The 22,652-nt window shown below is 42.7% G+C and overlaps 1 protein-coding gene across 2 annotated transcripts in view; it reads right to left on the bottom strand.

Moving 5' to 3' along the window:
• CORIN (corin, serine peptidase) overlaps nucleotides 1–22,652 on the bottom strand; it is a 450,167-nt gene that overhangs the window by 82,472 nt on the left and 345,043 nt on the right. For both annotated transcript variants that reach the window (XM_077279814.1, XM_077279815.1), the window contains exons 7-13: nucleotides 20,876–20,983; nucleotides 20,073–20,183; nucleotides 18,012–18,134; nucleotides 16,402–16,506; nucleotides 14,741–14,972; nucleotides 10,782–10,927; nucleotides 3,057–3,164 (exon numbers count right to left, since the gene is read on the bottom strand). In XM_077279814.1, the coding sequence (XP_077135929.1) occupies nucleotides 3,057–3,164; nucleotides 10,782–10,927; nucleotides 14,741–14,972; nucleotides 16,402–16,506; nucleotides 18,012–18,134; nucleotides 20,073–20,183; nucleotides 20,876–20,983 (933 nt within the window). The remainder of the gene's footprint in view (nucleotides 1–3,056; nucleotides 3,165–10,781; nucleotides 10,928–14,740; nucleotides 14,973–16,401; nucleotides 16,507–18,011; nucleotides 18,135–20,072; nucleotides 20,184–20,875; nucleotides 20,984–22,652) is intronic.

The following is a 22,652-nucleotide window of genomic DNA, read 5'->3' as shown; positions in this document are numbered from 1 at the left end:
AATTTATAGATGCCATTAATAGCATTCATAAATTATAGCCCCAGACTGAGGTTTTTATAAATTTAGCATGGGCCAAGAAAACTATACTTCTCAATAACATCTCAGAATAACCTGCAATGTGTATGTACATGAGGTATAACACTATTTCTGGCCATTATGAGTTGCATTTTTCCCACTGCCGGCTCTTTCTCTAACTCTCACTTCTCTCTAAGCTAGTGGATGAAGACTAGCTGATATGATGACTTTCATACACAATGGAGAGTAATTGTCTCACTGGATTTCTTTGTCAGTCCTAGTAAGATTTAAGACACACAATCAAACTTTAGAACATTTTATGAATCTGAACTCCGCTTATTCCCCTCTATCATAAGCTGCCTTAGGGGACCGTAGCAGATGCACTTTACGTGTTGAGTTGGAGGGGTTGTCCAACAGTAAAATGATTTTTTTTAGTCTTGGATTGATTAAAAATAATACAGAAAAGGTCTCCAGCAGCTCCAGATGCGGTGTTTGCCCCATTTGGAAGTTCCAGTACGGTAACTAGAAGAGCGCGTCATGCCAATCAGATGAAGCATTCTTTAAGTCTCTGAGATGGGACTTAAGATAAGAAAATATTAATTTACTGTCGGATAACCCCTTTAAATAATAATCAGAGTTTATGGGCTTCTTAACCCATGATAACACTGCAAGGAACAGAAATAGGAAGATATTTTTGTCACCAGAATTTGTAGTGGAGTCTCAGGAAATGGCAGCAAATTTAATAACAGAAATGTAAACTCAATTTTTGTGCTGCGCTACGTTAGCCAGGCGGATTTATCTTTTTCTATTGCCGGTTTGCAACTTCCAAATATTACATTAAATGCAATAGAGTTTGACAGAAAACTATTGAGACCCTTTCATGGTAACAGAGAGGAGGCCAGTATCTCCATAGCTTACATGTGATAGAAGCCACTCCGAGGTCTCACACACATGGAATTAGAATGAGACCTTGAGCCGTGAGCAGCAAACATTTCTACGGTTAAAGTAATGTCACGGTGACACTGGAAAATTTCCAGCCTCCGTCCTCTTCCATATTTATAGAAATTGATAAAAATTGATTGAAAGGGGAGGCAGGAACAAGGCTTTCACAATAAATTTGATTATCGTCCAGGGAGCAAGCTATATACTAAGTTCTGCAAATAATAACAGCATTCTACCTTCCTGTCATCTATGCTGGAAAAACACGATACACATATAGTTTGAGAAAATACACATTTTGTATATAAAAAAAAATATTCATACAGTAAATCTATTTGTACAGTGGGGGAATTAAGTATTTGATCCCTTGCTGATGTAAGTTTGCCCACTGACAAAGACATGAACAGTCCAAACTATTAATGGCCACGTTAATTTTAACATTGAGAGATAAAATATCAAAAATAAAATGCAGAAAGTCACATTGTATAAATTATATAAATTTATTAGCATTTTGCAGTGAGAAATAAGTATTTGATCCCTCTGGCAAACATGACTTAATACTTGGTGGTTAAACCCTTGTTGGCAAGCACAGCAGTCAGACGTTTTTTGTAGTTGATGATGAGGTTTGCGCACATGTCAGGAGGAATTTTGGTCCACTCCTCTTTGCAGATCATCTCTAAATCATTAAGATTTGGAGGCTGTCGCTTGGACACTCGGAGCTTCAACTCCCTCCATAAGTTTTCTATGGGATTAAGGTCTGGAGACTGGCTAGGCCACTCCATGACCTTAATGTGCTTCTTTTTTTTGAGCCACTCCTTTGTTGCCTTGGCTGTATGTTTTGGGTCATTGTCTTGCTGGAAGACCCAACCACAACCCATTTGTAATGTTCTGGTGGAGGGAAGGAGATTGTCACTCAGGATTTTATGCTTTCAAATGGGGCAGCAAAACTCTGGTAAAGGTTCTCATTAAGGCATTGAAAATTCATGTAATGCAACATTTCAGAAGTAATCACTAAAATAATGAGGAGATCTAGCGCTCCATGACACAATGAGTTAATTATTTTTGCCCTCTCTTTTATTTTAAAGGAAACTTGTCAGGGTCAACCTGATGCTTTATCTGAAGCAAGCATTTTATACAGCAGGAGGAGCTGGGCAGATTGATATACTGTATACGGTTTAGTGGGAGTAATTCAGTATACTTGATATTCATTCCGTTAATTCCTTGCACATTCTGTATTTATGAGTCATGTGGGCGGCTCTTCTGACAGCTCTCCCTACATGCATGGTCATGCAGGGAAAGCACTTGATCACAGAAAAGGACCACCCACTGGACTCCTAAGGCCACAATTCACAAGGAATTGCAGTGTAAAGGAATATATTTCTAGATAAACTAAATCATCTATCACAAAACAATCCATTATCTGTTCAGCCCATCCTGCTCTATATGCTAGTGTAGGTTCCTTTTCAATCTTGTGTTATGCAAGAAATGAGCACAGAGTGCAATGAGTTAAATCACAGCAGCGTCGGCATTTCTTCACTTTGTGTCCAGAAGCACCAAAGCACTCTCATACTAGTTACTATTCCCTTTATTAATCAAGCATCTAGTATCCACAAGATTACTGTATGACTCAGTCTCACAACCTGACCATACACACCAGCATACTTCTATTAACCAGAAATTAAAGGGGGTTTCCACTTTTTATTAAATACACTAATGGTCTGCCTGATAAAAGAATCCACCCTTCCGTCTGGAATTCACCCACCTTTCAGGCGCTGCTGCTCTGATGATCTCCACTGCATCGGTAGTGATGACATCATGACCGCCAGTGCCTTGAAGATCAATGATTGGCTGTAGGGTCAGGTGACTGGCGGTTGGGATGTCGTTAATTCTGTGTCAACCATCGTATTGGTAGCACTTAAGCTGAGGGTGCATTCCAGGGTTAAATATGACTTCTTTATTGGGTTACCTTTTTGATTGTAGTTTAAAAAAAAGTGGAAACCCCTTTAATCATGTAAAATAAAATCTAAGGATAATGTTGGATTGTTTCAGAAAGAAAGAAATAGTGTCTGATGCTAATTCAACAGTGTTAATAAGTCACCTACCACAATTTACTTCATCGCTGTCATCTTCACAGTCTGCTTCTCCATCGCATCTTCTGGAGGCCAAGATACATCGACCAGAGAGGCACTTGAAGTGGCTAGGTGAGCATTCTGTGCCGAAAGCAGAAGATTAGTTCCAGGTAACTTTCACTTCAGACTTGTCTGGCATTCATATTACCATGAATGATAGACAGTTAACATGAACTAATTAAACAACCTAATGTATTTGTAATGAATGAAAGCAATATTTAAAAAAAAATCACATTCTGAGGCTTTATTCACGCCAGGGTTTTCGAGTTCCATTTCTTCAATTTTAAAAATGGGGAAATGGAATTATTGTGGAGTATGGATCCATTCCAAAACGGATGTAAATGGAAGCAGTAGGATCCCATTGACTGGTTTTCATTAGATATTCATTAGATATCATCTGGTTTCCATTAGATACCCTTTTTTTGACAGAACAAAAAGCGCAGAATTCTCTTGCAAAATGTAACATACAGTCTCTGTGGCTATTCATGCACTAGGAGGTCATACATGTGCCTGCAGTGGGCTTTGGGTAGCATAGATTTTGACAATAATTTATGCCACTTCAAACACACCTGAACGCTCGGCTCTAGCAGCTGCGTAAGGGAGAAGAGGATAAAGAATGGGGCATGTTGAAATCACATTTTTCCTCTAAATTTTTCACTGTAATTTCATCACTGTACCATTGGGGCTCACAATCTAAATTCCCTATCAGTATGTCTTTGGAATGTGGGAGGAAACAGGAGAACTTGGAAGAAACCCACACAACAAGGGGAGAACATACAAACTCCTTGCAGATGTTGTCCTTGGTGGGACTTGAACCCAGGACAGCAGGGCTGCAAAGCAACAGAATAACCCCTGAGCCACCATGATGCTCCATCCACTATGTATACACAACTTTTACCCTATGACCATTTCAGAATACAGAATTAAAAATGTCTATCCTATATCTGAAAAACTTAATATGTTATTAGTAGAGATGGAAGAATTTATTTGTAGGACTTCGGACATTGGACAGGTCAGTGATCTGTGACTGTTGGACCGGGTGACCTTTAAATCACCTAACTGTTGTGAAATTGGATTTTGGGCTCCCCCGGTGGCCACTGGTGGAATTGAACTGGTGTGCATCATCCTCTCTGTTCACCTGTTTCCATCAGGATGTGGGAGTCGCTATTTAACCTTGCTCCTCTGTCACTTCCATGCCGGTCAACATTGTAATCAGAAGCCTTTCTGTGCATGTTCCTGCTGCTAGACAACTCCCAGCTAAGTTGGACTTAGTCCTTGTTTGTTTTTGCATTTTGTTCCAGTTCACAGCTGTAGTTTCGTTTCTGTGTCTGGAAGGCTCTTGTGATCTGAAATTGCCACTCTGATGTTATGAGTTAATACTAGAGTCTTAAAGTAATTTCAGGATGGTATTTTGATAGGGTTTTCAGCTGACCATGAAAGTGCCCTTTCTGTCTTCCTGCTATCTAGTAAGCGGACCTCAATTTTGCTAAACCTATTTTCATACTACGTTTGTCATTTCATCTAAAATCACCGCCAATATTTGTGGGGGCCTCTGTCTGCCTTTCGGGGAAATTTCTCTAGAGGTGAGCCAGGACTATATTTTCCTCTGCCAGGATTAGTTAGTCCTCCGGCCGGCGCTGGGCGTCTAGGGATAAAACGCAGGCTACGCTACCCGGCTACTGTTAGTTGTGCGGCAGGTTTAGTTCATGGTCAGTTTAGTTTCCATCCTTCCAAGAGCTAGTTCTTATGTTTGCTGGGCTATGTTCTCTTGCCATTGAGAACCATAACAGTTTGACCGGCCCAAAAAGGGTTAAATTAATTGACAGAGAAAGGAGAGAAAAGAGAAGTCTGCTGAAGATTTTTTTTTTTTTTTTTTCTCAGTTCTGAGTGTGCTTGTAATTGAATCTCTTGCAAGTCTGCCTATATTGCAGCCTTTCTCTCTCTCTCTCCTTCTAATCCTGGAATGGCTCTGTGTTCACCTGTTTAAAATGGATATTCAGAGTTTAGCTGCAGGTTTGAATAATCTCACCACGAAAGTTCAAAACTTACAAGATTTTGTTGTTCATGTTCCTATATCTGAACCTAGAATTCCTTTGCCTGAATTTTTCTCGGGGAATAGGTCTTGCTTTCAAAATTTCAAAAATATTTGCAAGTTGTTTTTGTCCCTGAAATCTCGCTCTGCTGGAGATCCTGCTCAGCAGGTCAGGATTGTGATTTCCTTGCTCCGGGGCGACCCTCAGGATTGGGCTTTTGCATTGGCTCCAGGGGATCCTGCGTTGCTCAATGTGGATGTGTTTTTTCTGGCCTTGGGGTTGCTTTATGAGGAACCTCAGTTAGAACTTCAGGCGGAAAAGGCCTTGATGTCCCTATCTCAGGGGCAAGACGAAGCTGAAATATACTGCCAGAAATTCCGTAAATGGGCTGTGCTTACTCAGTGGAATGAGTGCGCCCTGGCGGCGAATTTCAGAGAGGGTCTCTCTGATGCCATTAAGGATGTTATGGTGGGGTTCCCTGTGCCTGCGGGTCTGAATGAGTCCATGACAATGGCTATCCAGATCGATAGGCGTCTGCGGGAGCGCAAACCTGTGCACCATTTGGCGGTGTCTACTGAGAAGACGCCAGAGAATATGCAATGTGATAGAATTCTGTCCAGAAGCGAACGACAGAATTTTAGACGAAAAAATGGGTTGTGCTTCTATTGCGGTGATTCAACTCATGTTATATCAGCATGCTCTAAGCGTACTAAGAAGCTTGATAAGTCTGTTTCAATTGGCACTTTACAGTCTAAGTTTATTCTATCTGTGACCCTGATTTGTTCTTTATCATCTATTACCGCGGATGCCTATGTCGACTCTGGCGCCGCTTTGAGTCTTATGGATTGGTCCTTTGCCAAACGCTGTGGGTATGATTTGGAGCCTCTTGAAACTCCTATACCCCTGAAGGGGATTGACTCCACCCCATTGGCTAGCAATAAACCACAATACTGGACACAAGTAACTATGCGGATTAATCCGGATCACCAGGAGATTATTCGCTTTCTTGTGCTGTATAACCTACATGATGTGTTGGTGCTTGGATTGCCATGGCTGCAATCTCATAACCCAGTCCTTGACTGGAAAGCTATGTCTGTGTTAAGCTGGGGATGTAAGGGGACGCATGGGGACGTACCTGTGGTTTCCATTTCATCATCTATTCCCTCTGAGATTCCTGAATTCTTGACTGAATATCGTGACGTTTTTGAAGAACCTAAGCTTGGTTCATTACCTCCGCACCGGGAGTGCGATTGTGCCATAGATTTGATTCCGGGTAGTAAATACCCTAAGGGTCGTTTATTTAATCTGTCTGTGCCTGAACATGCTGCTATGCGAGAATATATAAAGGAGTCCTTGGAAAAGGGACATATTCGTCCTTCGTCATCTCCCTTAGGAGCCGGTTTTTTCTTTGTGGCTAAGAAAGATGGCTCTTTGAGGCCGTGCATTGATTATCGGCTTTTGAATAAAATCACGGTTAAATATCAATATCCGTTGCCACTGCTGACTGATTTGTTTGCTCGCATAAAGGGGGCCAAATGGTTCTCTAAGATAGATCTTCGTGGGGCGTATAATTTGGTGCGAATTAAGCAGGGGGATGAGTGGAAAACCGCATTTAATACGCCCGAGGGCCACTTTGAGTATTTGGTGATGCCTTTTGGTCTTTCAAATGCCCCTTCAGTCTTTCAGTCCTTTATGCATGACATTTTCCGTGATTATTTGGATAAATTTATAATTGTGTATCTGGATGATATTTTGATTTTTTCGGATGACTGGGACTCTCATGTCCAGCAGGTCAGGAGGGTTTTTCAGGTTTTGCGGTCTAATTCCTTGTGTGTGAAGGGTTCTAAGTGCGTTTTTGGGGTTCAAAAGATTTCCTTTTTGGGATATATTTTTTCCCCCTCTTCCATCGAGATGGATCCTGTCAAGGTTCAGGCTATTTGTGATTGGACGCAACCCTCTTCTCTTAAGAGTCTTCAGAAATTTTTGGGCTTTGCTAACTTTTATCGTCGATTTATTGCTGGTTTTTCTGATGTTGTTAAACCATTGACTGATTTGACTAAGAAGGGTGCTGATGTTGCTGATTGGTCCCCTGCTGCTGTGGAGGCCTTTCGGGAGCTTAAGCGCCGCTTTTCTTCCGCCCCTGTGTTGCGTCAGCCTGATGTTGCTCTTCCTTTTCAGGTTGAGGTCGACGCTTCTGAAATCGGAGCTGGGGCGGTTTTGTCGCAGAGAAGTTCCGATTGCTCCGTGATGAGACCTTGTGCTTTTTTCTCGCGTAAATTTTCGCCCGCCGAGCGGAATTATGATGTTGGGAATCGGGAGCTTTTGGCCATGAAGTGGGCTTTTGAGGAGTGGCGTCATTGGCTTGAGGGGGCTAGACATCAGGTGGTGGTATTGACTGACCACAAAAATCTAATTTATCTTGAGTCCGCCAGACGCCTGAATCCTAGACAGGCGCGCTGGTCGTTGTTTTTCTCTCGGTTTAATTTTGTGGTGTCCTACCTGCCGGGTTCTAAGAATGTTAAGGCGGATGCCCTTTCTAGGAGTTTTGAGCCTGACTCCCCTGGTAATTCTGAACCTACAGGTATCCTTAAGGATGGAGTGATATTGTCTGCCGTTTCTCCAGACCTGCGGCGGGCCTTGCAGGAGTTTCAGGCGGATAGACCTGATCGTTGCCCACCTGGTAGACTGTTTGTTCCTGATGATTGGACCAGTAAAGTCATTTCTGAGGTTCATTCTTCTGCGTTGGCAGGTCATCCTGGAATCTTTGGTACCAGGGATTTGGTGGCAAGGTCCTTCTGGTGGCCTTCCCTGTCTCGAGATGTGCGAGGCTTCGTGCAGTCTTGTGACGTTTGTGCTCGGGCCAAGCCTTGTTGTTCTCGGGCTAGTGGATTGTTGTTGCCCTTGCCTATCCCGAAGAGGCCCTGGACGCACATCTCGATGGATTTTATTTCGGATCTTCCTGTTTCTCAGAAGATGTCTGTCATCTGGGTGGTGTGTGATCGTTTCTCTAAGATGGTCCATTTGGTTCCCCTGCCTAAGTTGCCTTCTTCTTCCGAGTTGGTTCCTCTGTTTTTTCAAAATGTGGTCCGTTTGCATGGTATTCCGGAGAATATCGTTTCTGACAGAGGTACCCAATTCGTGTCTAGATTTTGGCGAGCATTCTGTGCTAGGATGGGCATAGATTTGTCTTTCTCGTCTGCTTTCCATCCTCAGACTAATGGCCAGACCGAGCGGACGAATCAGACCTTGGAGACATATTTGAGGTGTTTTGTGTCTGCAGATCAGGATGATTGGGTTGCTTTTTTGCCTTTAGCGGAGTTTGCCCTCAATAATCGGGCCAGCTCTGCCACCTTGGTGTCTCCCTTTTTCTGTAATTCGGGGTTTCATCCTCGATTTTCTTCTGGTCAGGTGGAATCTTCGGATTGTCCTGGAGTGGATGCTGTGGTGGAGAGGTTGCATCAGATTTGGGGGCAGGTAGTGGACAATTTGAAGTTGTCCCAGGAGAAGACTCAGCTTTTTGCCAACCGCCGGCGTCGGGTTGGTCCTCGGCTTTGTGTTGGGGACTTGGTGTGGTTGTCTTCTCGTTTTGTCCCTATGAGGGTTTCTTCTCCCAAGTTTAAGCCTCGGTTCATCGGCCCGTACAAGATATTGGAGATTCTTAACCCTGTGTCCTTCCGTTTGGACCTCCCTGCATCTTTTTCTATTCATAATGTTTTTCATCGGTCATTATTGCGCAGGTATGAGGTACCGGTTGTGCCTTCCGTTGAGCCTCCTGCTCCGGTGTTGGTTGAGGGCGAGTTGGAGTACGTTGTGGAAAAAATCTTGGACTCCCGTGTTTCCAGACGGAAACTCCAGTATCTGGTCAAATGGAAGGGATACGGTCAGGAGGATAATTCTTGGGTGACTGCCTCTGATGTTCATGCCTCCGATTTGGTCCGTGCCTTTCATAGGGCTCATCCTGATCGCCCTGGTGGTTCTGGTGAGGGTTCGGTGCCCCCTCCTTGAGGGGGGGGGTACTGTTGTGAAATTGGATTTTGGGCTCCCCCGGTGGCCACTGGTGGAATTGAACTGGTGTGCATCATCCTCTCTGTTCACCTGTTTCCATCAGGATGTGGGAGTCGCTATTTAACCTTGCTCCTCTGTCACTTCCATGCCGGTCAACATTGTAATCAGAAGCCTTTCTGTGCATGTTCCTGCTGCTAGACAACTCCCAGCTAAGTTGGACTTAGTCCTTGTTTGTTTTTGCATTTTGTTCCAGTTCACAGCTGTAGTTTCGTTTCTGTGTCTGGAAGGCTCTTGTGATCTGAAATTGCCACTCTGATGTTATGAGTTAATACTAGAGTCTTAAAGTAATTTCAGGATGGTATTTTGATAGGGTTTTCAGCTGACCATGAAAGTGCCCTTTCTGTCTTCCTGCTATCTAGTAAGCGGACCTCAATTTTGCTAAACCTATTTTCATACTACGTTTGTCATTTCATCTAAAATCACCGCCAATATTTGTGGGGGCCTCTGTCTGCCTTTCGGGGAAATTTCTCTAGAGGTGAGCCAGGACTATATTTTCCTCTGCCAGGATTAGTTAGTCCTCCGGCCGGCGCTGGGCGTCTAGGGATAAAACGCAGGCTACGCTACCCGGCTACTGTTAGTTGTGCGGCAGGTTTAGTTCATGGTCAGTTTAGTTTCCATCCTTCCAAGAGCTAGTTCTTTTGTTTGCTGGGCTATGTTCTCTTGCCATTGAGAACCATAACACCTAACTCCTCTTTTGATTAGCAGGGCTGGCACAACATTATGTGTCAGTCACAAAGATGATATCAAACCAGCCTGTCTAATCAAAAGAGAAGCTGGAATGCCAGGAGTTAAGGACATCTGCATGCCTCCTGGTCCAGCGGGAATGCCAGGAGTTAAGGAGATCCGCATGCCTCCTGGTCCAGCGAGAATACCAGGAGTTAAGGAGAACCGCATGCCAAATGGTCCAGCGGGAATGCCAGGAGTTAAGGACATCTGCATGCCTCCTGGTCCAGCAGGAATGCCAGGAGTTAAGGACATCTGCATGCCTCCTGGTCCAGCGGGAATGCCAGGAGTTAAGGACATCTGCATGCCTCCTGGTCCAGCGGGAATGCCAGGAGTTAAGGAGATCCGCGTGCCTCCTGGTCCAGCAGGAATGCCAGGAGTTAAGGATATCTGCATGCCTCCTGGTCCAGCAGGAATGCCAGGAGTTAAGGAGATCCGCAAGCCTCCTGGTCCAACGGTCAGAGTCCTGACTTGGCCGAAGTCACCTGAATATAGTTCTCCAGTCTCTAGTTACTAGATTATTAACACATTCACTGGGAATGGCCAAAGCTTTAATACATGAAATATGAAAGTTCTCCAGACATGCAAATAATGCAAGGGGAGGGAAGGATCTGGCTCATTGAATTTCAGTGACTGATACTTTCATTCTCCAGAGAAAAGCCAATGCCAGAGGAGTTTGGCAGCGGCTCTTTTACAGAGAACACAGGAAGCAGAACTGTGCATACCCGTGTGTGTGTGGGGGTTGGGAGAGATAGCTGTCAGTCGAATGATCTTTCGGTCAATGACTACCTATTATACATAGGGGCCTAAACACAACAAGTGCGATTAACTGATGAGACAATGAGAGTTCTGTCAAAATATAACTAGTACTCCTCACCTTCCACATACTGGTCAGGCAGCAGGCATGTCTGGTTATCTGATTTCTCATCAGGAAATTGACTACAATCAGTGTCTTCTGGCCACTGTAACCCCACAATTCCTAATACAGACTCACAGCGCTCTTTTGAATGTTCACAAAGCGATCTAGAATTAGATAGTCAATAAAATACCGTACTTTAATAATTGCTGATTTCACCAGGTTAGGATAATTTACTGTTCTATAAAAAAACCAGTCATCACAATTAAAGGGAATCTGTCATCATATTTTTGCTACTCCATCCGAGTGCAGCATGAGGAGGGACAGAGACACTGATTCCAGCAATGTATCACTTACTGGTTTGCTTGCTGTAGGTTTGATAAAATCACGGTTTTATCTGTAGACCTACCAGTTCTCTGGATGCTGAGCTCTGTAAAACCTCACTAAGTCCTGATTGGCAGCTTTCTGTGAACACTGTGCATAGGCAGAAAGATGACAATCAGTGGTCAGAGTGAAGTTATAAAGAACTTGTGAATATGGAGTTCTATGTTTCAGCGGGTTTACTAGTATTTGTTCAATTTGTAACAAAAACTTTTTTACTAGGGATGTCTATGAACACTTTTAGTGCTCTGAGCATAAGCAGTGCTTAAAGGGAATCTGTCAGCAGGTTTTTGCTATGTAATCTGAGAGCACTATGATGTAGGTGAAGATACCCTAATTACAGTGATGTGTCATTTACTGGACTGTGTTTTTGCTGTTAAAACACTGATTTTATTTTATCACCACAGGACTAGGGGTCACGTGCCTCCTGGTCCAACGACACCCTCAGCACTGAATAGAAAGTTCCTGTCAATATGCAATGTGCCACACTCACTGGTGGCTCATGTGGTTCATGGATCCACTATGCCATGGGGCCAGGCTTGCCTCGAGGTGTAACTAAATGGCTTCCTGGTGTTCACTGGAGCTCCTGATGGTAGAGTCAGGCTTGAGTTGCAGTTAGCTACCAGGCACAACTCCTTGGCAGTCCTGGTTCTGCAGCTGCCGATCTCAGGGGTCGGGTTCACTGGACAGGGACATGTGTAACACCCCAGGTAACCGGTTGCTACGGTGGTATTGCCTTCCTCACGGGGAGGGTGATGCCATGCTTGAAAGTGAGGAAGGATCCCTTTAACAGGTATTCACATACTTGCAACATGTTCTGACTCCAGGCCAGAAGGGGGAGCTCTGAACCCGGTTTCAGGGGAGCTTCCCTAGATAATATATATTTTGGTGTGGGGGAGGAGTTAGTCATTCTGTCAGAGGGAGAGAGAGAAGAGTGGATAGTCTGAGAGAGGAAAGCTGGGGCTGTGCAGCCACGTGAGCTGCTGCAGCTCCTGAAAGAAAAGAAAGGAACAGAGCAGTTGTAGAGACAGTGAAGGAGGAAAAGAAGCGCAGGAGAGTAAGGAGCTGGAGGGGAGCTGCGACTGGGCTCCCTCCATGCTGAAGCACAGATACCAGTAGCCGGAAGACCGAGGTTGTGGGGGTAACTTCATGCCCCATGGCTGAAACTGGCGGACAGCAGATTGCAGCCCCCGAAGGCACAATAGCACCAAGAGCCCGGCGTCATCTGAGAGACCCTGTAAAAAGGCTAGAGTTACCTGTCATACGGGTATTGTCCTACCTAATGGGGGACAGATAAAGAACGTGAGGACCTTGTGTGAGGTATAAGGCAGCAAGAGACTACAACACAGCGCTTGAAGGAAGGCTTCTAACCCCACCTGGTTAGGGGGATTCCAGATTTGCTTCCAAGCCAGCTGGACTATACCAGTACCTGTGATCCAGTACCCTGGACTGTGGCTGCCTGAACTCTACAGTAAAAAGGTAAAGAGATTGCAACTCCTGTCCTCTGTTTATTTCTGGCGCCACACCATCTTTGCCAAATACACTGGGAGCCCTGGTGACCCAGCTTCACCTGTGGGAAGCCATACCATCCCAGCTGCCATAACATCACCCCAGTGGACCCCTTTAAGCAGCGTTGGTCACCCCTGACTGAATACCACAGGTGGCGTCACAAACAAACTTTATTCTTATTCCTAAAAACCCCTTATATTGGACGCCCAGGGCCACAGACTGGGTCGCTGCCGCTATGACCACCCCTTTAATGACCACCGGACCCGGTACCGAGTATCCCTAAGGCCCTGGCGGGCGCTCCAAATGGAAGCGGAGTCACAGACAGGAAGGGTTCGGAGTCTGACAGACAGACTGGGCAACGAAGCGTTCGGGGATAGGTACTCTTTCAGACACACACTTCTCGGGAAACAGTTGAGGTACCGCTGACGTGGCTACAAGGTTCAGGTACCGTTGACATGGCTACAAGTTTCAGGTACCGCTGACGTGGCTACAAGTTTCAGGTACCGTTGACGTGGCTACAAGTTTCAGGTACCGCTGATGTGGCTACAAGTTTCAGGTACCGTTGACGTGGCTACAAGGTTCAGGTACCGCTGACATGGCTACAAGTTTCAGGTACCGCTGACATGGCTACAAGGTTCAGGTAACACCAGAGCAGCTTTAGGGTAACGTATAAACTGCACAGGACTACAGGAGCAGTGCAGGATAGGGAAATAGCTATAATAGACTGAGATTGGGGGATCTAGCAACATACAGTTGCACACACCAACTACCACTAAATAACTATAGGAGTTGCTCAGGAACCCCCCTATTGGGGACGGTGCCTTTTATACATCATGCCTCACTGCTATTGGCTGGTGGCATCTTTACAGGTGCACATGCTGCCCCTTTATGAGCAGGGGAGAGTGGCCACACTAAACATGCCGCCGGAAGCCAGAGCAACATGCACAGAAGAAGGAGGGAGAGTAGGGTAAGGATGCTGCTGTGTCCGGAGCGGTGAGTATGATGGTGTTCCCACATGCAGAAAGGAGGGGAATGATGCGGGGGAGATGGCAATGAGTCTTAGACAATGTACACAGAAAGCTGCCAATCAGTGGTGTTGGCAGGTTGTACACAGCTCAGCATTCTGAGCTCTGCTAGATCCGCAGCAGGGAAAATTGTGATTCTATCACAACTGCTGCATCAGATAAACTAAGTAAGGCATAGCTGGAATCAGGGTCTCTGCCCCTACATTATGCTGCTGTTGGATTACATAGTGAAACCTGCTGACAGATTCCTTTTAAAAAGCAGTATTATTAACAAAAAAATTCAGAACCATTTGCTATAAACTTTAGACTATTGGCTGATTCTGCTAATTTAAGCAAGCCCACCTGATTTTAGTCTGAAGTGTCTGGGGGCATTTGCAGACATTCAACATACATGTTCAATGACACCGGGATACAAAAAATGATCTTTCCTTTCTTGGAATATTTTATTGGTGAAAGAATGCTCATGGATAAAAGATGTTTGGTTGTTCAAAAGACCTTTAGCCCAACTATTGAGCCAAAAAATCAGCGCCCACAAAAATAATTGATTCTTACTATTTTAGTCATTCATTTCTTTGAGTTTATATTGTTCATTTTCATTATCTAAAGTTTAATGTCTAATGGTGATTTAACAGAGGACAATATAGGGGTCATGTGTAGATTCTGGGAGGGGGCCAATAGCATAAGAGCGTAAGTGGCTGTATGATAATATAAAGATTAAGCTGTATGGGTGTTTCCGCCCTGAAAAGGGCATTTAGATTGAATAATTATTTAGGAGAAATTTCTTACATTCGCTTGAACTATTGTTTTTTTATAACTCAGTTTTCAAGGGGGTCGGAGGAGAAACCTCTATCTATCTCTTCTCCCATTATCTGCCAAGGGAGAGTCTTGAGGCTCCAATACATTAGACTATAAGGGGGCTTTGACTGTCTTTAGTCCAATGAGTGTAAATGCATTTATTTCATGGAGACAAGTGATATTTTAAACTATTGAAGAAATGGATATCCTAAAGTTTCTAAGCACAACAATGGTGGAATGAACGTAGGACACTTGGATAAGATGCATTACCTGCAAGGGGGTATCCGTTGATTCGTCTGAAGTTCACACTTTGGTACCAGAATTGTGCAAGCAAAGTACATGAGATATTTGTAACAATTGGTCTGAACAAGGGCTGGGAATAAAGAAGACTCCCAGCTTATGGAGGCTTCTTTCTGAGTTCTGTGGCCAAGATAATTTGGGAAATGTGTATAATTGTAGGGCAGATTCATACATAGTTCTAGGCTTATCGGCTCACACTGACCTGAGAGTTAAGAAAACAAATACACATTATTTTTTTTCCATTACAGTTACCTTGGTTATTATAGTCAATAGACAAATATCACTTATTTTATTCCTCTATTCACAGATGTAGCAAATATATGCAACTTCATGGGAGAGGACCAACCGCATCCTGTCACAGCTGTTTCTCCAGATGGCCCGAGAAGGAGGAGGGCGGCTGGTAACTATATTATTTTCACGGTTGGTGAACTCTTTGTTACATCTGTGTACAACAATTGTATTCTTCCTTCAAAGTAGTCAGTCCCATTGCATAACATGTGGACATAACTTGCAAAAAAAGCAGTAAACCACACAAAAAGCTCCTGTGATCGTCTACATGCTACATTCAGCATGTTGAAGTTTAAGAGCGCATTCAGCGCTCGAAACGCATCCAGCGATTTGATGGTTGTTTCCATCCTTATTTTGTGATTCATATTTTTGTAAGCAGCTTTCCAATTTTTAAAGATGTTCAAATAAAATTTCTGTTAATTTTACTCCTGGAGCTGGATTTTTTTCTTTTTTGCTCACAAACTGCAGCGTTGGACAGAGACGCTTTCCGTGCTCGGACTATACTTGGACTATGGAGAATTCTGTTATGCGGGTGAGCTGAAATACAATTTTTTTTTCATTCCATCATTGGAAATTTACCTATAGTTCTGCAATTTTGCACAAGTGCTTGTGGGTCACCCAAGCTAGCACCTTGGGTTTCCATTGTAACTTAGTCAGCAGGATTTCACCCCCAAACCATTTATATGTGCATGTAGCTCTTTCAAAGACTCATCCAGTGATACTCCTACATGACCAGTTCGCTCCTCCATTACTGAGAAATTAGGGTTTGAATTGAAAAACAAATGAGACTGAAGAGCTATTGGAGATCTAAAGCCTCTGTCACTCCAGCTCTATTCCCCACCCAGTGCTGCCTCCTCCTACTTGACTGTGTGACTTCAGGCCAAGGAAAGATCAATGAAGCCTGAAGAGGTGGTGCTGGACGGGAAATAGATCTGGAGTGACAGAGATTTCAGACCTACAAATAGCTCTTCAGGCTCATTTGTACATCAATTCAAATGCTCATTTCTCAGTAATGGAGAAACGGACTGGCCATGTAAAGGTATTGCTGGACTTGTCTTTGAAAGCGCTATATGTACATATAAATAGTTTGGGGTGTGAATTCATTCTGACAGATTCCCTTAATTTATACTATATTTTAAACCAATTTAGATCAATGATGCCACTAATGTTGATAGACTGGACTGTCCCCAATAATGATATGACCAAGTTCACAACATGTATTTTGGCTGCCCACAAAATAGCAAATCTTACTAAACAATAAAAGAGTGAGCATCAACTGTCCCATTACTTGGATCTGAAAAAACTCTAATTTTCTTGGAGATTAAACAATGTAAGGAACATACTGCAGTTGGTTCTGTTTTGAGGTATTTCACAGTTGGAGTCATTGGCACATGATCCAGGGCACGCTGGTAAAACACATCTTACATCTCCATCTTGGCATGGCTGACCTGTGAAAGGAATGTACAAACGTTCTCAGTTTCATCAACTTTCTATGGAAAATGTATCTTCGTTTCTAAGATAAAGCAGTAAAACAGCATGAGCTACAATGAGAATGTGAGCCATCCGTTCTTCAGTTTTTCCTACCATTGGCAGAGAACAGATACATCAGGAGCTAGTAATGTCATGTTGAAAGATTGGGATATTAAGGTCACAAAATAAAGGTGGATTTCATTTAACACATGTAGAAACCCAGGGAGGTCAATGCTGAAGGTGAGAAACTTCATTGTTGGATTACATGTTATTGAGTAGCATCTTCACCAGAACCTAATGCAGGGAATAGCATGGTTTTATTATGTGTAGTCTCACAATTTAGTTTCTACTCCCATTGACCCTAATGACATTCGGCTGTGTTTGACGAATATTGCAAAAACAATATTCACTGCCGATCGTATTCGGACCCAAATCCAAACAAGTTCACTCAACTCTATACATAAACAATTGCTTTTATCATTTCCCATATATTTGGTGAACTTGATGGACATTTGTGGGTTTTTTTCAACCACATTCAAGCACCACTCCAGCGTTTTTTTTTTTTATTTCAATGCTGGAGTTTAATTGGTGATGCACATTTCCTCCCCTAGTAATATACTTACCGGACGCCATCTTCTGCTCCATACGGTGCTGCTATGGTCCCGATTCCCCATCTAGTGACACCAGAAGTCAGAGGTAACAGTCACAAACTCTGAATGTAAGTCTATGACACCCTCATTCTGGCTCGCATAGACTGACATTGTGACGTGGCCTCCGGCTCATCCAGCAAACACTGGAGCGATCCAACAGGTCCCAATCTACAGAAGACTGACGAGAGCGGAGCAGATCATGGCCACATTCAGACGTTGAGTATTTGGTGAGTTTTTTACCTCAGTATTTGTAAGCCAAGACCAGGAGTGAGTGATAAATACAGAAGTGGTGCACATGTTTCTATTATACTTTTCCTCTGATTGTTCCACTCCTGATTTTGTCTTACAAATACTGAGGTAAAATACTGACCAAATACTGAACATGTGACCGTGGCCTAAAGAAGCTCCTGTCCATGGCGCTCACTGGGCTGTGGACCAGGGTTGCACAAAGTGATTTGCTCGCCTCTAATTATACTGCATAGTATTATACGGCGGTCATTTTGGGGTGAATCTGGATAGTCGAAGGACCTCACCGCTCACAGCTTAGCCATAGAGATGCGGAGTGAACAAATTTTACAGATCGGTTATCTTACAGCTCAGCATTCAAGAAGCGTTATGCATTGAAGAAAAGAGAATAGTTTTGAGTTTCTTCAGCGCTTTTAAATAGCAAAATTCAGCAAATTAGGTCATTTCAAACCCAGAGAGATGCGGTTGTAGCCCTATATCAGGTACTAGAGCTAATTTTAGGTCCACAGGATTTTGTCTATAGCTATCGTTCAGCGAATTTCCAGTCTTTTAGTGCCATTTTTCAGGGAGATACATTTATTTTGTACCTTTATTTGCAGTGCAATTTTCTTCATCGCTGCCATCTTTACAGTCGTTATCTCCATCACAGAGGAAGGCACTGGGAATACACTGTCCATTCTTACACTCAGAGAGACCTTGACTATGGCACGCTATACAAATAGAACAAGACACAGATTAGTGTCATCAAATTCAATTTTGCAAGAGTCGATGGGGTATTTTTCCAGGATCACATGTAACATATATCATTATTAGTAGTAGTAATATTATTAGTGTTCATATGACAATAGGTGGGTGAGAAAATACACTGCTGATACTTAATCCTGATGTACTGTGAAGTTGATATAATCAGTCAAGTCTATTAAGTTATAATATGTTTATATTACAGGACAGAAGAGCTGAGGAGGAGAAAATCATCTCTCCCATACACATGCACCCTTGGCTTGGTCGATGCATGTGTTCTCAGTAGGAAAACGAGAGTAAAGGCCGCCAATCATACACATTAGACTAATATCGGCCAAATTTGCCAATAACCAATGTGTATGGGAATCCGGCTGCATGATGATCGGGGAAGATGTCGATCACTCATGTCCGATTTTGAAACTGCAAATCACATAGTTCTCTTAGAGGTAAGCCACCGGCAGACGTGTCAGTCAGCAGCTTTCTCATAGAGAACACAGGAAGGCTCGGCTGAACGAGAGCTCCTCTGTACAGGAGTGTTGGCTGAGATGACTGTTGGCTGCATGATCCATCTGCTGTGTGTGACCAGATAACCATGGCGGTGGATTACATCCCCAAGATCAAGAAGATTAGGCAGAATAAATCGAACTGCCCGATCCTTATCTATTGCTGACACCTGCTGTTGGGAGATAGTTGGGAGATAGTTGGGATTCCCCACACATATTAGATGGTCGGCAAAAAAACGTCTGATATTGTATGTATGACCAGCGAAGTTCTCATTTAGATAATGAAGTTACTTAGGTAAGAGAAAATCCTTGTTTTTTTCTTTTCTTTCGTATTTTAATTATTTTGTCAATTTAAGCTCGCATATTTCACAGTACAAATACATGTTTGAGGTCTTGTGCATATGACCGTATTATTGGTCCGAGTGCTATGTGAGAAAACATCGGATCACACCTCGACCAATGTTAGTCTATGGGGCCTTATACATTTCCGATTTCCTCCTTGGATAGAGTCTATCTGATTGAAAAAAATTGCAGCATGTTCAATTTTGATCAGATATTCGGATCGCACTCTGCCATGCAACTCAATGGATTGTATAGAAATACTGGACTGCACTCGGATGACTTTCGAGTGCAGTTCGATTTCCATGCACTCACCGAATCAAGAAGGCATTTTTAATACATGATTATTATCTCACAATACTTCTGCAATGATGAAAGTGAAGTAGTGAAATCGGCTAATTAAAATGATATCAAACACAATTGGCAGTGTAATATAACGCTAAGGACTCAATTTAAAGAGGTTGTCCGGTTCCACCTGGGAACGGAGGTTATGAATGAGATATACATACTCCTGGTTACTGGCCGGCTGTGTCCCTAGATGGGGCCTCGGCTCAACACCAATGTATGGAGAGCGAGACGGCGCCCACTAGCCGGGAGTATGTATAACTCATACTTACTCTCCGATCCCGGGTCTGAAACTGGCAAATCTCCGCAGCGCAAATTACTCAGGGGGGATTCATAAGTCTGCAGTCACACAGACTGGCTGCAGAGTTATTGATTTTGATTGGGCAACCCCTTTAAAGGAAGACAAGGTATGTATCAATATTACTGGCTTTATTTTAAATTTTTGGAATTTATTTTATATAGAATTAGCAGAGGAGCTTATTAATTTAGTTTGGTGACTTACATTTTAGGTCAGCCTGCTGCTGGCTTGATGGCCTATAACCACAGTCATCTAACTAACATGAATCACAAAAAGGGGCGTACAGAGCAAACAGGAGTGAATTCAGAAAGCACACACTGTATACGATGCTATTATTTTTACTGAAAAATGCAGGAGAGGTGCCACAGTGAGCCCGATACTTCTAGGCCAAGGAATGTAATAACATGGTATACATATCTTACAGCAGTTGACTTCATCAGACTTATCAGCACAGTCGTGGTCGCCATCGCAAACCCATTTCAATGCAATGCATCGTCCATCTCCACAACGATGACTTTGTGCAGGGTTACAGTCTGTAGATTTAGAGGTTAGAATTAATGGCCAATTATAAAATAAATACTTGATGTAAATTCCATCAGAAACTATGAACATACAGAATAATGTAACATTTCTATAAATGGAATCTGTCATCTGAGAGCAGTATATAATGTAGAGTCACTTACCGGGCTGCTTGCTGTAATTGTGATAAAATCACTGTTTTATCACATGGAGGTTATGCCTAGAGGACTAGTAAAAGTGCTGCCAGGTAGTCCAACCCTGTCCCCACCACTGATTGGCACCTTTCTGCCTATGCACTGTGTAAAGCTGTTAAACAGTGGTGTGGGCGGGGTTATACAGGTCTCAACATTTTGAGCAGAGCAGATAAAACAGGGATTTTATCAAAACTATATAAAGAAGCTCAATAAGCAACACATTGCTGGAATCAGAGTCTCTGTCTGTACATCATGTTGTTATCAAATGAGGTAATAAAAATCTGGTGACAGATTCTCTTGAAGTTTCTAATACCGAAAAATAAAGAAAAAACTGAGAAATTAAAAAAGGATAATGGGAGAATAAGAAAAAAAGGTTTGAGAATCCAGGAGCATTGTAACACAGTTTATATTATAGTCCCATTTGATGGTGGTTAACAGCATATACATGAAATATTAATAAATGCTATAAAATATGTTCACAATGACACAACTCATTAGAAATGTATTACTACCGCAATTCTGCTCATCACTCAGATCTCCACAGTCGTTGTATCCATCGCAGACAAAGCTGTGGTTAAGGCACTTTCCTGTGTTACACCGGTAAAGATTCTCACTGCAATCTGAAAAAAACAACATCACAAGGTAAAGTTTTACTATTTATGTAATCTGCATTTTTTTCAATGTATTGAATTGTCTTTAATTTGTGGTTAAATATGGCTACTGCACACAGACATGTAACAAAGAACAAACACAACTGTAAAGAACGGTCACATTCATTCAGTTACAAATGCAATTAATCTGTTATATTCCCAGACGCTTTTAATGAAAACCTTAAGACACACTACTGTGCCCTGTGTCAGTGGGTGGCTGGATAATAAGAAACACAGGTTTTATCTAAGGTTATTTTTTTTATGCTAAACCCTCCAACTTCTAAAAACTAGACATGTTTAACTCTGTAAATGCTGTGGTCAATAGCGGCCGAGGCAACAAGGTGGTTTTCACACAGCAAGGTCTCCCACTCGTACCCCATCTGCTCCCCCGCAACGAGATTGCGGGGAGCCGATGGTTGGCAACTTTAGGACATACAATAACCTCAGGGTCTGCAAAAGTATGGTGGCGTATTGAGAATTGCTACAAGCAGGGTCTAACAGGCCTTCTGCCAGTGTACAAGCTCATTCACACAACCATATCCTTCGAGCTGAGTGCTGTCTGTGAAAAAAAAAAAAAAGATTGCACTCGGACCATTATTCAATGGGGCAGTGCAGATGAACGACTTTTTTCCACTGACCAAATCTGCGCATGAAATAAAAATCACAGTATGTACTAGTTTTCTCCGTAAATTAGATGAGACTCACCCACTTAAGTCCGTGGATAGGCAAAAAAAATGGATGCCGTGCAGAGCCACATTTTAGCATCCGACTTTTATGGAGACACTGTAATTAGGCAACATGGGAAACTGTAAATGGTATAGTAAATGAATAATTGCTGCCGTTCTAAAAATCGGATTTTAAATGGACTGCACGTGGATGAGAAGTGAAAATGAGAAGAAATTATCTGAGTTTTCCGGATGAAACTATAAACTATTTTTTTTTTATACACAGTCGTGTGACAGGTTTAATGCAATGCAAAACATTCGTATTACAGTGCATGCTACCAATGATCCGAGTATTCAGTGTTCAAGTCCCATACAGGGACAAAGTAAAAAAAGGAAAACAAGAAAAAAATAGTAAAAATCTAACAAATAAAATAAAGCACAAAATCAAGCACAAAAAAAAAATGTAAATATCATTCACCACTCAAAATGCATTTTTTATGTATAAACAAAAATAACCCAAAAAGTACTCAAATTTGGTATCACCATGTCAGGAAAAGCCTCAACTATAAAACTATCACATTATCTAACCCATACTGTAAATACCGGAAAAGAATATCTCAGAAATATGTGCTAAAACATTAGTTTACGACCACATATGGGGTATTGCTGTCTTCAGGAGAAATTGGATAACAAATTGTGACCTGATGATTTCAAATTTTGTGAAAATTTTGGTGTCAACATGCACCCCTAGATGAATTCATGGATGGGTGTAGGTTGCAAAATGGGTTCACTTTTGTGGGAGTTCTGCTTTTCTGATACCTGAAGGGCTAATATGACACGACATCCACAAACCTTTCCAGCAAAATCTGAACTCCAAAATGTTGCTCCTTCCTTTCTGAGCATTGCTGTGCACCCAAACTGTAGTTGTTAACCACATTTGGGGTATTGGTGTACTCAGGAAAAATTGTGTTACA

Source organism: Ranitomeya variabilis, chromosome 1 (genome assembly GCF_051348905.1).
Source record: "Ranitomeya variabilis isolate aRanVar5 chromosome 1, aRanVar5.hap1, whole genome shotgun sequence".
Classification (NCBI taxonomy): Eukaryota; Metazoa; Chordata; class Amphibia; order Anura; family Dendrobatidae; genus Ranitomeya; species Ranitomeya variabilis.
The sequence above is the reverse complement of the archived record's forward strand: the minus strand, read 5'-3'. Positions and strand labels throughout refer to the sequence as shown.